This window comes from Mesocricetus auratus, unplaced genomic scaffold (genome assembly GCF_017639785.1).
Source record: "Mesocricetus auratus isolate SY011 unplaced genomic scaffold, BCM_Maur_2.0 Super-Scaffold_100028, whole genome shotgun sequence".
In the NCBI taxonomy this organism is placed as follows: domain Eukaryota; kingdom Metazoa; phylum Chordata; class Mammalia; order Rodentia; family Cricetidae; genus Mesocricetus; species Mesocricetus auratus.
The window spans coordinates 1,867,822-1,885,454 of NW_024429209.1; the positions used below are offsets into that span (position 1 = coordinate 1,867,822).

A 17,633-nucleotide genomic window follows, 5' to 3' on the forward strand; every position below is an offset into this window, starting at 1 on the left:
CATCCTTTTTTGCACCCTAACACTTCTCACACATCTCTTTTAAACCCCAACTCCTTCTGGGACTGCCCTGATGTGTCAGCAGGGGAGAGTGCCCCTTACTGAAGCCCACCCCAACTTTAGGATCTTTAAAACCTTCAGATTCCACTCCAGGAAACTAACTCAGTAGGCCAGAACACAATCTTTGGATCATTAATAATCTTCTTCATTTTAAAGAATTCTTGATGTAGCCCTGGAACTAAGGTAAAAAAAAAAAAAGGCATGACAGTATGGTAGAAACAGGAGCGGGGTGGGATTGGAAGGATAAACAGGTAAGAACAGAGGCTTAAGAAGTAGCGCTTTGATAGAATGCTTGCCTGTGTGAAGTTGGACTTCCAGGATCGGGGGCGGGGGCGGGGAGCTTGCCTGTGTGAAATTGGACTTCCAGCATCAGGGGCGGGGGAGAAAAAAGAAGAAAGGAAAAGAAAGGAAATGTAAGAATGAGAACACATTCCCTGTACTCTAGGTGCCTGCCAAGCCCATCTATGGAATTGCTACCCTAGCTCCAAGAATGAAAGTTATGAGCCCAAACTTCTGCTGTTCAGCCCACAAGCAGAGAGATACAGGGCTGGTGAAGCCGTAGATACACACTATCTCTTTCTTTCCCAATCCCTGGCTCCAGGCTCAATGCGATTGGAGCTGTTTTAGCATTTACTGTGGACACAAGGAGCTGCAGTGCCACGTGTATACAGCAGGGGGCAACAGTAGATAGCGAACAGTTGCAGGAGAAAGGTTCAGGAAGGAGGGCGGGTCAGAGCTGTGCAGTGGAGGTGGGAGTAAGGGATGGTGATGGTCTTCATACCTATAGGCAAACTTTTATGTGTCTTCTTCTCCACAGAGAGGTTCTCATTTTATTAGTGATGTCTGTAGGGACCACGGTTTCCGTGATCTCCTACCCTCTCCAATGAGTTTTGTCCCCACTAAATGAGATCTGTGCTGCCTGAGTGTTGTCCACTCCTTCAGTGTATGCGAACGCTCCTCCGTGGGAATTGAGTCCTCGCATCGGGGTTAGTGAAGTCTGCATCTCCTAGAGGGAAATCTATTTCCTAGCCCCTTGATGCCATCCATGTCCTATAAAGCAGGGACTGAGCCCTTCCATAGGATCAGAGACCTCCAAAAAAATCTGTAACTCCTAATACAGTTCATGCAATTTCATTGAGTGTGTATCTACTCAGAGGAGTGTATTTCTCCTTGAAAAAGTATCTGTTCCCTCTCTGAGATCTATGTCATCTATTTTACAAGGTCTGTATGTGATTAGTGGGCCCCAAGACCCCCCCCTCAGGATCGGGTAGGCTCTGGGCCATATATCTGAGCATGAGGAGACTAATTTTTCAGCTTAGGGTGTGCAAAGCTTATGGTCAGTTGGACAAAGATCAGGGTAGCAGGTGGGTTGATGGGTCCCAAGTCCCAAGTAGGAATCAAAAGGCAGGAGAGCTGCCTGCTTCAGACCTCAGACTGGCTCTTGTAGTGAGATGTCTAAAGGTCCTTGTCTCGATGGCCAGTCTGTGAGCTGTCAGACGAGGCAGCCCCTTCTTGATGATAACTGTGGGCAGGAGATGGAGTGTGTCCTACCAGGCTTCCCTCTGGGTTAAGAGGATGGGGGAAGTCAGGGCTAAGTAAACTCCAATTGTGGCAGATGGGAGTATACTTAGGTGAATTAAAAAGCACAAATGGTTGCTCTTTATATTTTTAATTTTGCATAGACCTTGGTACTTTACAAGATCTAGCTTCCTTTTGCTTCTTGACTTTGTGAAATTTCCTTTCCCCCTTTTCTTCTTTCCGGCTCAGTGGATACAGGCACTCGATGCTGTGCCAGACTCTCTCTCTCTCTCTCTCTCTCTCTCTCTCTCTCTCTCTCTCTCTCTCTCTCTCTCTCTCTCTCTCTCTCTCTCTCTCTCTCTCTCTCTCTCTCTCTCTCTCTCTCTCTCGTGGTTTTTCTAGACAGGGTTTCTCTGTGTAGCCCTAGCTGCCCTGGAACTCACTCTGTAGACCAGGCTGAGCTTGAATTCAGAGATCCCTCCTGCCTCTGCTGTGCGCCACCATACATAGCTCCTTTCCTGTCCTGAGTTTACCTTTTGTGCAAAGAGAACTTGTGCTTTTTGGCAAAGATCTGGAGGATCCTTTCGGTCTTCACTTAGTCTTGTACTTTAGATCAGGGTGGAGATTTATGGAGGCAAAGAAAATGGCAACATGCCCTTAGAGGTGGGAGAGAAGCAGAAGGCCCGGAGTTGGCAGGAAGGGTCATATCCGGGAACTGTGTCCTCAAGGTCGCGAAGGGATGTTTCCACGAGACCGGAATATGGGTGTTGCTTGGCGGGAGACTTAGAGGAGTGTCACCCAGAAGGAACTGTGCTCCACCTGGCTATCCAACTCGGTGGAGTGACAGAATTGTGCAATCAGACCACGGTGCGTGCACAACGAATGACCCAACGCTTCTCATTAGTCAGCCATTTCAGTCTCGAGCTGAGCGGCGCCATAACCCAACCCCCATCTGTCACTCCAAGACCCTAACTTGGTCACTCCACAGCCCTGCCTCCTCTCCTGTCACTTCCAACCCGGCTACACCCCATCACTCCACGACCCGCCTCCTCGCCTGTCACTTCTGGCCCCGCCCCTCCGCTGTCATTCTAAAGCTCCACCCCTCTCCTGTCATTCTTAGACCATTCCTTCGACTTTCACTCTACGGCTACACCCCTTCCGGCAAATCAGCTCCGCCCCTACCCCCCGACTTCTCCTCAGCGGTTTTTGTTGACCCCGCCCCCTCACGCACGGTCCTACCCACTATTGGGTGCTTAAAGCACGGCCTCTATCCTCAGGCTCCGCCCTCGCCCGAGGCCCCGCCTCTAGGGCCGACCTGTTTTCCCCGCCCCGGCACCCGCAGCAACCGCAACGGCGGCCACGGTGCTCAGAACTTGACGCGATGGGGCTTCCCGAGGAGCGGAGCAAGAGCGACAGCGGGAGCCGGGCTCGGGAGGAGACCGGCTCCGAGGGCCGGGTGCGGGGTTGGTCCCCGCCGCCGGAGGTCAGACGCTCGGCACACGTCTCCTCTCTGCAGCGCTACCGCGAGCTGCACCGGCATTCTGTGGAGGAGCCAGGGGGTGAGGCTGGGCCCGGGCGACTCTTGGGGGCGCCAGTGAGCAGAGGAGCAAGGCTCCGAGGGGCGTTTACCGCGCTCCCTTAGGGAGGAGATGGTGGGGCACTGAGGGAGATGGAAAAGGGATTCGAAAGAGATGACGTTCCACGAGAAGAAGGAGGGATCCGTGAAGGTTCCTAGAAGTTGGGGGACTCTCCGGCGATTTGGCAGTTTTGTGAGATGTGTGCTTTCACAAGGAGATGTGGGTTCTGTGAGGAGAAGCGAGGTTCGGTGAGGGAAGAACCCCTTGGGGAGACTGGAAAAGGGATTTCCGCGAAGACAAAGTTGCATGAGAGAGAAAGAGGGTCCCTTAGGTAAAAGGAAGCTCCAGGAAGCAAGAGTGCGCCTTGAGGGAAGGAGAGCCCAGAAGAGTCCTTCTTTACATCCAATTCAATAATTGCCTCCCTCATTTTGTGCAGCGGTAGTTCCAATCCTGGTTCCCATCTTGGAGCCCTGCATCTATTTAATATGACAGCAATCCCAATAATTTGGACGTAAGTTGCAGTGACTCGGATTCCAAGAGATAATTCTATGCCTTTAAAAACATGCCAGGACAGTTTAAGGGGCAAAACCACGTCCTGGTCAGGCCTGGTGGCACACACCTTTAATCGCAAGCACTAGAGAGGAAGAGGCAGGTCTTTGTAAATTCAAAGCCAGCCTGGTGTGCATAGGTAGTTCCAGAACAACCAAGGCTACACAGCAAGACCCTGACAAAAAAAAAAAAAAAAGAAAACAATAAAACACACCCTGGTTGTGAGTAGGATAAACACAAACCATGGACCACACCCAGAAAAATGCATAAAAAGCTTTTCTTATGGTTTTAGGCAGATTTAAAAACCTACCTAAAATTTACTCATCTTCAAGATAGTAATAATAATACTAGCTTCATAGATTATGAGAGCTAACATAGGTAATAAGGATCCATTATCAAAGGTTTGATGCCCAAGCAGTCATTAAATAAGTAATGGTTTGTTTAACAACAACAGTGTTAAACTAAGCAATACAAAATAGTATTGAATCAAGTGTGAAGTTGTTCCTTGCTACAAGTAGTGTCCAAGTTTGATTCCTTGTGTGTCTTTTCCTTATCTTTCTTCTATCATGAGTTACATCTGTATCCCTGGGGTAAGCTTGTACCATAGTAATTCCTATTCTATGTATCTGGCCTCCTACCTTGTATTTCATTTATATTCAGCCCCCAAATTTCATAGGACTATAGACCACTTGTATTTCACACACCCTGATGATGTTATACTGAACAAAACAAGACAGTTTTCTCTCCCAAACTTGCTTTCTTCCTTAATTATCTGTTTCTTTCTTTCTCTTTCGCCCTAATTTTCTATTTTCTGCTGGTGTCAATGGCACAACCCCAACTGTAAACCTCTTCCATCATTGCCTTCTCTGATATCTTTTCTACACCTTACAAATTTATGACACTTATTGTTTACTAAGCAGTATTTCAGTTTGATTTGATCTGAGTACCACCCACATTTTATAGAGGAAGAAACAGGAACTTAGAGACTAACTCACTTACACAAGGTCATAAAGCAAATCATTGACTGAGTTGGGATTTAAACCAACATGATTTTGACTAGAGAACCTATTCTCTGAATATTGTGCCATTCTTCTCTGACTCTGCAGTTTGCTTTTCACCAAATTCTCTCAAATACTACTTTAAAATATCTCTCAGACTTACTCTTCCTTCCATTTCCATAGACACTTTTAAGTCAGGTCAGCAGGAAGCAGTTTCTTAGCTTGTCTCCTCCTCCCTAGTCTTAACACCTTCAGTTGCTCTAGCAGACTTAGCTAACCACCATTAGGCTGATATTCTCAGAATGCTGCTCTCATTATGCCTTTGTGAAAAACTTTGTTTTTCCTCCCTCCCCTCTTTCTCTATGACAGGGTCTTGGTACATAGTCTTGCCTGGCCTGCAACTCACCATGTATATATGGACAAGGCTTGCCTCAAACTTGTGGTGATCCTCTAGTTTCTGCCTCCTGAGCACTGCGGTTATATGCAGTTGCTAAATACCTGCCTTTTAAAAATGTTTCCCTAAATTAAGATTCCTTTTGTTTAGGAGCCTCTGGGTAGCCTAGCCTCACCTCTTCAATCTTACCTCTACTATTCTCTATTACATTCTTCTTCTAGATAGATCTTCTTGATATCCTGGATACCCAAAAGTCCCTTTCCATGTTTGGTTTTGCCCAATCCCTTCTGTGACCATTCACTTGACTAAACCCCACTTGAGCCTCAGATTTCTTACCTAAAACATGGGGATAACATATATATGTATATATTTCATAAGCTTATACCATAAAGATTCAATTACATTAGTTCAGTCCTAATTAGTCCCATCTTTCATCTTTACAGTTTTGTATATTCACTAAATGTCAGTTTCCATTTGATTTTTGAAAAAATGACAATTCAGTATTATTATATTACAATTCATAATACTAGTTTCACCAGTTTTTAATTGTTGGGCTTTTGAGGTTTTTGTGTGTGTGTGTGTGTGTGTGTACTAGAGGAAAGCCTTGGGATCACAAGTCCTAGAAATCCACCTGTCTCTGCCCTCAAAACTCTAGAACAACAAATGAGTGGCACTATGCCAGATCCCCATGCTTGTGTGGCAAGCACGTTATTAATTGAGCTATTTCTCCAGCCCTGGTTTTATTATTTATGAATTTTTTAATAGTCAGGGTTTCAAGTAGCCCATACTGGCCTCAAATTTCCTGTTAGTTGATGCTGGTCTTGAACTCCTGACATTCTGCCTCTACCTTCCAAGTGTTAAGTTTACAGGCCACGTCACTGTGCCCTTCTCCAGTTTCTTTTTAGTAATGCCCTCTTTCCTTCTTTTGGATTATTTTCTTGGAATATATTTCCAATATTGAGTTAGCAAGTAAAGATTCTAAAAATTTTTATAACTCTTGCCAGATATTTCTTACAGTGCTGTTATTGTATAAAAGTATCTGATTCTCTAGACAAATCTCATGTAGTGAAAGCATAGAATTAAATTTTTAAAATCTTTGCTAGTTTTATAGGCATACAGTAGCACCTTGGGTTTATCTCATTTTTATTTCCTTCATAGATTGAAAGGTAGAATATCAATTATATTGCCTTGTCCCAATATACCAAATTATGGATTAATTCCTGCTTATAGTTTCTTTATTTTCAGTCTCAAATAGTTTCTCTAAACATAAACCCTTGGTTTTCTCTCATACCATAGTAGTCACTTTCTTTTGGTCTGAGAGTAAAATATATTCCTATCTTTTGAAAATTAACAAACAAATCTTCTCAAGGAAATTCAAATCTTGACTTAGTAAACTGTAAAGTCTTAGGCAAATCATTTAATGTCTCCAAGCCTTGATTTTCAAATTTATACGATAATAAACAAAATAATGCATACCTTTTAGGGATGTAGTAAGGGCTAAATTAAATAATACATATAAATAGCCTTAAGTAACATCTGACACACAGGGTAACTTGTGCAAGTAGTTGTAAAGAAAATGCTCAATAAATAATTGCTAAGAGAGAATGAACAAACTAAGCAATGATCGTGGAAGATTATATGGGTAAAGAATTTCTTATTATGAGACTGACGTGCTGCCTACTGTGCTAAGAAGGCAAGTTCTTATTTATTGGTTGCCTACTGGTCATTGTGCTAGGTATTGCGTGATACGTGTGTGTGTGTGTGTGTGTGTGTGTGTGTGTGTGTGTGTGTACTAGATATCGAAGGCTGACTTTGAACTCCCTATATAAAGGCTGGTCTTGAACTCCTGATAATTCTGCTTTCACCTCCCAAGTGCCTAGATCATTATAAATGTGTGTACATTCAGATAGATAGCTTTGTGTACAGAAGGAACAATCTGAATTGAGATTCAGGAATAGACTGTAGGCAGGAGAGTAACAGGTGATTAGACTAGACAGATATTGAGTCCTGGTACAGGGTGAGTGTAACTTGGTCCTATGCATATGCTAGTAATCCATTTGATGTTTGAGATACTTAGCGATATGTGGCCATCTCTTTCTGTTGCAGAGTTTTGGGGAAACATTGCCAAGGAATTTTATTGGAAAACCCCATGCCCTGGCCCATTCCTCCAGTACAACTTTGATGTGACTAAAGGGAAAATATTCACTGAGTGGATGAAAGGAGCAACTACAAACATCTGCTACAATGTGCTGGATCGAAATATCCATGAGAAAAAACTTGGTGATAAAGTTGCTTTTTACTGGTAAAAATATTTATAGTCTGTGACAGAAAAAACTCTCGTATTTATATAGTGTTTCATAATTCACAATGTGCTTTATTTTTATGTTGAAAAATATTAAAATTAATCAGTCAATTAATTAATTGTGTGGGTGGCATGTGAGTGTGAAGGTCAGAGGACAACTTCAGGAGTCGGTTCTCTCATACAGACTGTGGGTTCTAGGAATTGAACTCAGATCATCAGGCGTGGGGACAAATGCCTTTTACCTGTTGATCTATCTTGCTACCCCCACCACCCCCACCTACAGATATTTTGAGACAGAGTCTGTGAAATCCTGGTTGGTCTGGTATTTGCTATGTAATGAAAACTGGTTTTCAACTTGTCACAACCCTCCTGCCTCAGCCTCCTAACAGATGGAATTACACTTGTATGCCATTCATACTGGATTCTAACAAAGTACTTTAAATCCATAAATTTACTTGACTCTTACACAAACCAAGGCAAGTAAGCAAAGTATTGTTAATTTGATATTTAATTAAGGAAAAATACATCAAGGAAGTTAAATTAATTCTTCAAATCACATTACTTCTAGTAACAGAGTCAATATAAAATCAAGTGACCCTCCTATTCTTGGTTTATGGTTGGAGATGAAGAGAATGGGTATATAGAAGAGATTAGGACTAGGTTTTTTTTTTCATTCTTGCTCTGGGACAAAAAAAATGAGTGTTAGATTTTTCACCAGCTCTATCATTGTTATCATTAATTTTATTGAGTTAAAAAGGCTGGATACTATGTTTAAGAGCTTAAGAAATATCTTATTTGATGCTCTTAGTAACTACCAAAGCCACTATGCCTTGAAATCTTCCCTTCCTTCTTTCCTTCCTTCCTTCCTTCCTTCCTTCCTTCCTTCCTTCCTTCCTTCCTTCCTTCTTTCTTTCTTCTTTTCTTTCTTTCTTTCTTTTCCTTTTTGGCTTTTCAAGAGAGTTTCTCTACATACCTCTGGCTGTCCTGGAACTCACTATGTAGACCAGGCTGGCTTCGAACTCAGACATCTGCTTGTGTTTGCTTCCTGAGTACAGGGGTCAAAGATATGTGCCACCACCACCGGGCAACCTGGCAAGCTTTCTTTTTAAAGAAATATGTTTTATTAGTTCTTTGAGCATTTCCTTACAATGTATCTGATCTTATTCAATTCCAACTCCTCTTCCTAATTCATCCCAGATCTACTCTCACATGCCTACCCCTTCAAACTTGTCTGTGTTGGATGCCCAATGTATGTTAAAACTCTCTCTAAGAAACAGTATCCAATGAAACACCAATTTGGGAAGTACTGCATTAAGTAATCTGCAAGGTTACTTCTAATGTTAAATTCTGTAACTCTGTGGTAAGACATTATTACTTAACTTTTACATGATCATCTATTCAACAAGAATTTTTAAAGATATTGGGTACCGGGGAGAGATGGCTCAGGGTTAAGAAAACATACTGCTCTTGCAGAAGACCAAGTTCAGTTCCCAGAACCCACATTGGGCAGCTTAAGCTGCCTATAATTCCAGCTCCAGGGAATCTGATGTCCTATTCTAGATGCCACAGGTACCTGAACACACATGCATTCTCTCTCACCCCTGTCTTTCTCACACACACACCAGAAAGAGAGACACACACTATAATAAAAATTATATTAGGTATTATAAATACAGGAGTAGAAAAATTGGAGAAAGTATCAAATGAACAATTAATTTTCAATTCTTTTTATGTTTATAGTAAACTATGAATGAACCACATTTGTTATAATAAAATAAAATACAAATATACTAGATATATAGCTTCTTCCCTTTGTTGAACCCATATCTGTAAATATACTCAAACTGCTTCCTCTTCTTTCTCTTTCTTTTCTTCCTCCTCTTCCTCTATTGTTGCTGCTGCTGCTGCTGCTTTTTGTGGTACTGGGGATTAAACCTAAGACTTTTATACATGCTAAGCAACTGTTTTACCACTGAGCTACACTCCCAGCCCCCTTTTAATGATCTTTAAAGAAGAGATTGGCTTTCTGTTATCATAGATGAGAATTTAATTCTGAACCACCTCTAACTTCTCCTTTCACTAAACATAATTTTTAAATTAACTCCAATCTACATTCTTTATAAGAGAGTATAGTAAGTGTATTAAAATGGCTTTGAGCTGGGTCTCACATTCTCAATAACTATGTAGCTGACAATGACCATGAAATTCTGATCCTCTGCCTCTACCTCCCTCTCCTGAGCACTGGAATTATAGACCTGTACTACCATGCCGAGTTTATGCTGGGGACTTGTGCATGGCAGCAAAGCATTCTACTGATGGAGCTGTATCCCAGTATTTGCATTTCCTTTCATGTACAAATTTTTGTTTTCTCTGGAGTCATCAATTACTGACTATCTTTTTCTTGTACTATTTGCCTTTATTATATACTCAGAATTTTCCAGACTTTCTTACATGTATATTCTAAGACCTTCTTTCTCTCCCCCAGTCTTCCCTGTTAGGGTTTACCTTTATGTTCTTTATTGATGCTTTAAAAAATAAAAATTTTCGTGATATTTTTCTGGCAGTGCTAGGATTTGAACCTAGGACCTTGTGCTATATATAATTTTTTGCAAGAGGGTCTTTACTATAAAGCACAGGCTATTGTGGAACTCATTATGTAACCCAGTTTGGTCTCGAACTGATGGCAATCCTCTTGCCTCAGCCCAGATATTGAGATTACAGGCGTGAGTCACCATATCTGGCAAGCCTTCTTTTCTTATTGCTTTCTTCTCAGCTTAAATAGTGTCATTTAGATGAATGCAGTATTACTAGCATACCACAAGGAAAATAGCACTCTTAAGAGCATGCTCTGGTTAGCTGAAACAAAACCACACAAGGAAGAATTTGGCCTTTTACTTTGGCTTGGCACATAATAAATGTTTATGGAATTATATTATTTTTAGAACTCTATGTGCCTGTTAGAGTCTACATAGATCAACTTTCTTTATAGATTAGCAGATCTAAGATTAGCTAGAGAGGGAAAGTGATTTGTATCAGGGTTATTTACCTGTTTGAAGATAAAATGGAGACTAATCTCCAGAGAGTTTTACTCTTAGTCAAGTATTTTTTCTTTAATATGACATTGACTCATTCAAGGAGTTCAACACTAGGCTTGACAAATGAATAGAAATTGACCATGTTAGCCAAATTAATTTATTTTCAAATTGAAATTTAAAAACCAGATAAAGTTTGTTAAGTCCAGTATTGTGGGGTTTATATTCTATTTGGGGAGACCCAATAGGTATTTTAAATTGCTGTCACCAAAAAGCAAACAAAAAAATTAAACAGCAGCAACACAGGAGGTAGAGGCAGAAAGATCAGGAGTTCAAGACCATACACGGTTACATAGAGAGTTTGAAGCTAGCCTGGGCTGCATGACCCTATCCTCAAAAAACCAGAGCAAAAAAAATTTTTAATGCAATATAAAGAGCCAGACAATAAACAAACAAAATAAAACAGATAGGGGTTGAGGAGATAGCTCAGTTAGTAAAGGGCTTTCCTTACAAGGACTTGAGTCTAATCCTCAGAACACACACACACACACACACACACACACACACACACACACACACACACACACACACAGTCAGACATATAAGTAAATATAACAGACAGTGATCAATGTTATATCAAAATGAAGATCACCGGGAAAGGAAGTGACAGTAACAGAGTGGGATTGATAAGGGAAGATCCTTTGATATGGTGATATCATTTGGGCAGAGATTTGAAAGAAATTATGCAGTATGCCATGCAGATAATTGGGGTATGGAAGAGAAATGTTCCAGGTAGATGGAAGAGCAAGTGTGTGCTGATGCTTGGTGTATTTGAAGATGGGTATATTAATATAGCTCAAGCCTTTAAGACGAGGGGCAGGTGAAGTACTGGGGTTGACAGGCTCCTAGATCATTTAGATCCATGAAAGCCAATGTATAGTGTGGCTTTTGTGCATGGTGAAATGGGAATGCATTAGACAATCTTGAGCTATGACCTGAAAATGACTTGGATTGTTCTTAGGACCTGTATTTTAAATTGAAAATAGAAGTAGAAGCTTTGAGACCAATTACAAGGTAGAAATGCAGGTAAGCCATGATGACTTAGATAATAGTGGCAGTTGTGAAGGTGGTTAAAAGTGCTCAAAATCTGAACCTATTTTGAATCGAGAATCCATGAAATTTTCCATCATGGAAGGATCTAAGTGATCTTGCAGCCTGCTGACCTCAACACTTCTTTGATAGCAGATACAGTCCAGGAGCGGGAGATCACTACTTTTGAGATATGTTAAAAGATTCTTATAAAGAAGAATTGTGTGGCCACAGCTAGATTTAAGAAGGTTAATCTGGAGTTAGGCAAGGTGGCACACACCCTCACATTTGAGAGGCAGAAGAAGGAGCATCAAAAGTTCAAGGCAGCCTCAGCTACACTGCAAGTTTGAGGCAAGCCTAACTATTTGAGGATCTGTCTCAAAAGTAAAACAAAAACAAAACAAACAAACAAACAAACCAAAATGGACATGTGGACAGGAGTGTGAATGCAGTGAACTGAGAGTTTGTTATTCAGGGTAGAGATGCCTGTACTGGGTGCTGTTGATGGGTACACAATACCAAAGCTGTTGGGCTTTGATGACCGGGGACCTTTCTAGAGTAACCTAAAGATGGAATTCTAGTACATATAATGAAAATATCAGTGACCAACCATTCTTCACACTTTCTTCTCATAAACATTATTAAGAATGGTCTCTAACTTGCTATGTAGTCAAGGATGGTCTTGAACCACTATGTAGGCTGCATAAACCAAATCACTATCTCTCCGTGTCCTTTCAACCTACCAGTTCTCACTCTTTCAGAGACCTATAAGAGGGTATAGGGCTGTTTTTGGAAATGTCAACTACTATTTATAAAGCTAAAGATATTAAAGTGAAAACCTAATAAAGTAGTATCTTTTCCTTAACTGAGATATGCTCACTCATTAAATAATTTTCCACTGAATATGTGCAACATATAGTCTACATATTAACTTGAGAACAAGCTTAGGACAATACATATGGGATCATCAGAGAGACACTTTTGTAGCTCAGGGGAGAGTTGACAATAGTGATAATAGTAAAGCCAGAGAAATGGTCAGATTTTATATATTATGAAGGCAAAGTCAATAGACTTTGCAGATGGGATTGATATATGATCTAAGAGAATGAAGTAAAAACAGTATCTCCAAGGAGGCCATCAATATGACTAATCTGGTAGTGGTGCTTGCTGCCAAGTCTGACTACTTGAGTGAGACCCCCAGAACCTATAACTTGTCTTCTTACTTCTACACATATGCTGTGGCATGCATACATGTACATGTATACACTGAATAAATAAGGAAATCTTAAAAAACATTAAAAAAGACTATCTCCAAGGAGCCAAGCATGGTATCATAGGCATAATCCCAACACTCAGTAGGCTGAAACAGGAGTTTGAGACTAGGCTACATAAAGCAACTATGTTTCAATAAAAATAAACAACACAACGATACAAGTTTTTCCCCACCTGTCTTATCAACTGGAAAAAATGGAATTTCCATTATTCTAGATGGAAAAATACTTGAGGGAGAAGTTCTGGGAAAAAGACCAGGAACTTTTTGTTTCATACACAAACACATCAAGCTGTAGTTGTGACAAGTGCTAGCAAGTCATTGAAGGGTTCGAGTATGGATATGACGTGTCAGATTTATATTTTGAAAAAAAATCTTTTGGTTATTAGTGCACTTAAAAAGATAAGAATCGCAGTCTGAGGATTTATAGGTAGAGGTCTTAGTTGCTTTGGAATTTCAAACAAATAATGACATCCTCTTGAGGTTTAGTTTTCTTACCTTGCAAAAGGAATAGTAAATCTTGTCTGTCTTAAAAGATTATGAGGGAGCCACATCTGGTGACACAGACCAGTAATCTAACTACTCAAGAGATTTAGGCAGTAGTATTGAGAGTTCAAAACCTGATTGTGCTGTAAAATTAAGTTTCACTACAATCTGGGTAATTTAATGAGATACAATCTCAAAATAAAAAAATAAGTAAAAAGGTTAGGGCTACAGCTTAGTGGTAATGTACCTTTATGTAGACCCTAGGTTCATTCTCTAGTACCATCAACCAAACCATACCATACCAAACCAAAAGAACTGCCACAAGGATTAGCTGAAGTTTAAAATTAATAAATATACTATGAAAATTAGAAAATTATAGAATTTATAGAAAAGTTGCAAATACAATACAAATAATCTTTTCCTGAACAATTTGAGGGTAAGATAAACAAGAACTTTCTTCTCTATAACTGACTCTCAAAACAAGAAAAACAATATTCATATATCCCTTGCCATCTAACCCTTAAACTCCATTGATGCTTTGTTGAAATTGTTCCAGTAATATCCTTTATTGCAAGAGGGCTGAGCTAAATAAAATTAACATATAATATTAATATATTATATATGGCTGCTGTGTCTTTTTAGTATCCTTCAATCCAGACTAGTCCCTTAGTCTTGACTCTCATGGTTTTAAAAGCCTATCTTTTCAGTCTTTTTTTCTTTTCTTTTCAGTCTTAACAGCCAGCAAAATGTTTCCTAGATACTAAACTAAATTTGTTGCTATTTATTTTATACTAGTGTATATTAAGTTAGAGAATCTTAAATATGATACCTAGATTTAATGAACATCTATCTATAAATGCTCTACTAGCCTCTAGCAGCAAGTTTTAAACTTTTTGATATTTATAGGTAAGTTTCAGATACTATAGTAAGTATTTAGGTAGTAAGAGAAATCTGATCTTTGTCCTCATAGAGCTCATATGATGTCAGCTGCAATCTTCTTTAGGAATGAATTGTTAGCATCAATGTGAAATAAGGAAACAAATGTAAGAAAGGAAATTATTTCAAGGGAGAGTATAGAGTTGTAGAAGGCATATCTCTAGGAGAAAATGGCCATACATGTGTTTCTATGACTCTTGACAATGCCAAGGACTATTTTCCTTTTACATTTGTTTACTTGTGTGTGTGTGTGTGTGTGTGTGTGTGTGTGTGTGTGTGTGTGTGTGTGTGTGTGTGTAGGCCAAAGACAATTTGTTGAAGACAGTTCTTTTTTTCCCACCATGAGAACTGAACTCAGGCTGGCAGGCTTGGCAGTAAGCACCCTTACCCGTTAAGCTATCTCATCATCCACCAAGGACTATAAAGCTGACATATGAGATCTTCCTTGTTTGATTGAAGTTGTGAGTCTTTCAGGAAATTGTCAAGCAGTTGAAAAGATCATGGTAACTGTGGTCTTGGCCACAGTTTGAAGTTCAAGTAGATGGGAGTGTCCTGATCTTCTCACAGTGCTTCTAGAGTTTTTCAAGAGAGTGATTTTTCCATGTTTCTTTGGCACAGTGAAGTAAATAGTCTGGAATTAAAAACCTGACCCTAGTTCCAGGTTTACATTTAATCCCCCGTGTGACCTTGACAAGCCTCTTCCTCTGGACTTGTAACTTTAAAATGAGAATAGTAATCATTGTTCTACCCACTGCTAGGCTAGTTGTGAGGATCAGGTTAAGGATGACCTTTAAAGCTATTATACACTATAGTCATGTGAGGAATAAACTGCACCTGTATTGATTTACTCAACATGTGAGCAGGTTTGGCATTACTTTTCTTTGATATTTATATCAGCTAAGTTTTCCCTCTACCCCATGTAAGCAAGCATTCAATTTCTGTGTAAGTTTTATACTCTGAATATTTCATGAATGAATCCACTGATCCACTGTAGAAACTCAGGAACATTTGTTGACATGACTCCAAATTCTGCTGGTTTCCATCCTCTTCCTTTCTGTGTCTACATACTTTTGTTGAAACTTATTTAGAGAATTGCTCCCCTACCACTAGAAAGGAGAAAAGAATCAACAAATTTAAGATACACTAGAGATTGTCCTGTCTAACACCAGCCTTTCTCCTCTTTCAACTCTCTTTTCCCATCTTATATTTACCGAGGAAATAATAGTCTGAGTTTGTGTAAGCTTATATATTGAATTATTGATAAACAGTAAATATAGGTCTAGTAACTCCATATTCAGAAATAGGAGATCCTGTATTTTTTCATGCAAAAGTAAGTACTTGGAAATCTTGTTAGAAGTCTAGGACCCCATCGCAGCCTTTATGTTTATTTTCATTTATATGTATGGGTGTTTTGCCTGCATGTATGTATATGAACCTCATGTGTGTAGTAGCTGTGGAGAACAGAAGAGGGTTCAGACACTCTGGAACTAGACTTACAGATGGTTGTGAGCTGCCATGTAAATTCTGGGAACAGAACCTGGGTCCTCAGGAGGAGCAGAGAGTGCTCTTAACTGCTAAACCATCTCTCCAGTCCTGCCAGCCTGTTTAACCAGAATCTCCACAAAATAAAACCTCTGAATCTATTTTATAAGCTTCTCAAATGGTTGTTATATAGGAATAGAATACCCCTGAAAATTCTTTCAGTACTGGGATTATGGATCAATTTAAAGCACATACCTAGGATGTGTGAGGGTTCAACTACCTCCATAATAATATTTAGGATAGGAAACTCTGATATTTTTTAAAGCTTAAGAGAGAGGGTAATTGTGAAGCAGTGGGAAAATCCTCTCCAGATTTCCTAATAGATCAGTGTTAGGAAAGAACATACAGAAACTGAGGAGCTGGATTTTTAGTCTTCTTAAATTTCGTGACTGGGCATTGGGTGGTGCACTAAGGAGGCAGAAGCAGGCAAATCTCTACGAGTCTGAGTTCCTTCAAGCATACAATTCTCAGAACCTTAACACATTGATTTTCTCCCTTACCCTTTCCACCTGGTTTTGGAAACACTTCCTTTTGGAAAAGGCCATGATACTCAGGAGGAAAATATATTGAATAGACATTTAGAATATCAAGCTGCAGGGCTCAAGGTGATGACTACGAACCACATTTTATTTTATATTTAAAGTAAGATTAAGTAAAAGAAAACATTCTGTTTTTCACTCACCTTTTAAGTGTTTACTAGTTATATATGGCTACTGGCTACTATGTTGGACAGCACCACTTTAGAATAAAGTAATGTGCTAGGGAACCCCAAGGCCATCACTTACTATTCCTGTGCTTTAGAGCAAGAAAGAATGGTAGATCTCAAAAGCTCTATTCTTCTTTAACCTTCCTGGTGATTTGTGATTCAGTTTTGGAGGTATGTCCCCCTCCACCTTTCTTTCAGCTTTCTGCTACAGCAAGAGCAGAAGTACCCAAGGGGAACATTAGGTTGCTAATTTGTCAAATTACCTGAGGGTATGCTTACATCAGAGTTCCTTACATTTGTGCAACACTTTATGGGTCATAGGACTGTTTCATTTTATTTCTTCATTTTTAGTTTCAAAGTTTTCTTTTTCTGTTTCTTTTTTGTTTTTAGAGACAGGGTTTCTCTGTAAATAGCCCTGGTTGTCCTGGAACTCACTTTGTAGACCAGGCTGGCCTCAAACTCAGAGATTGTCCTGCCTCTGTGCTGGGATTAAAGGTGTGGCTCAAAGTATTCTTATTCTGCCAGGCATGTAATTTTATGTCTGTAATCCCATAATCCCAGATGTTGAGGCCAGCTTAGGTTAGTGAGACTTGGTTTCATAAGGCTAAAGTTTGGAGATATAACTCAGTTCTAGAGCGTTTGCCTAATATGATGTACAAGGTTCTGAGTTTGATCACCAATACTACTAAAATAAAATAAAACAGAAGTTGGAGGTCCTTACAGTTAATTTTAATAATATTTATGAATATAAATTATATGGAGGAGTTTGTAAAATGAGAAGTTCAAGATTGGTGTGGTGGTACATACCTGTAATCCCAGCATTCATTGGAGGATTACCAGAGGTTTGAGGCCAGATGAGCTACATAGCAAGATTCTGTCTCAAATACCAAAACTCTAACAAAAACACCAATGTCACATTCTCTGGAGACTCACTAGTACAAAAAGGTACTAGAGTTTTCCTGGACAAACTGAGCGGTCCTATTCTTCAACTCTATAGTGTATAACAGAGGGTGTCTTAGCATCTGCATTATTAGCATCATTTGAGCACACTTTGAGAAAGACTGGTTTTGCTTTGTTCTCATGACAGAATTTTATTTTCAGTATCTCTGCAAATCTCAGATTTTACTTATTACCTCCAGAGTCAGAGAGTTCCCAAAGGAGCGCATCCTATGACAGA

The 17,633-nt window shown here is 39.9% G+C and overlaps 1 protein-coding gene across 2 annotated transcripts in view; it reads left to right on the forward strand.

Moving 5' to 3' along the window:
• Positions 1-2,883: 2,883 nt before the first annotated feature.
• Positions 2,884-17,633, forward strand: part of Acss2 (acyl-CoA synthetase short chain family member 2) — a 37,149-nt gene continuing 22,399 nt past the window's right edge. Inside the window, exons 1-2 of one of the 2 annotated variants that reach the window (XM_040733070.1) lie at positions 2,884-3,134; positions 7,200-7,395. In XM_040733070.1, coding sequence (XP_040589004.1) covers positions 2,957-3,134; positions 7,200-7,395 — 374 coding nt within the window. In that variant the 5' untranslated portion in view covers positions 2,884-2,956. The remainder of the gene's footprint in view (positions 3,135-7,199; positions 7,396-17,633) is intronic. The other variant, XM_040733071.1, reaches the window with a different exon arrangement.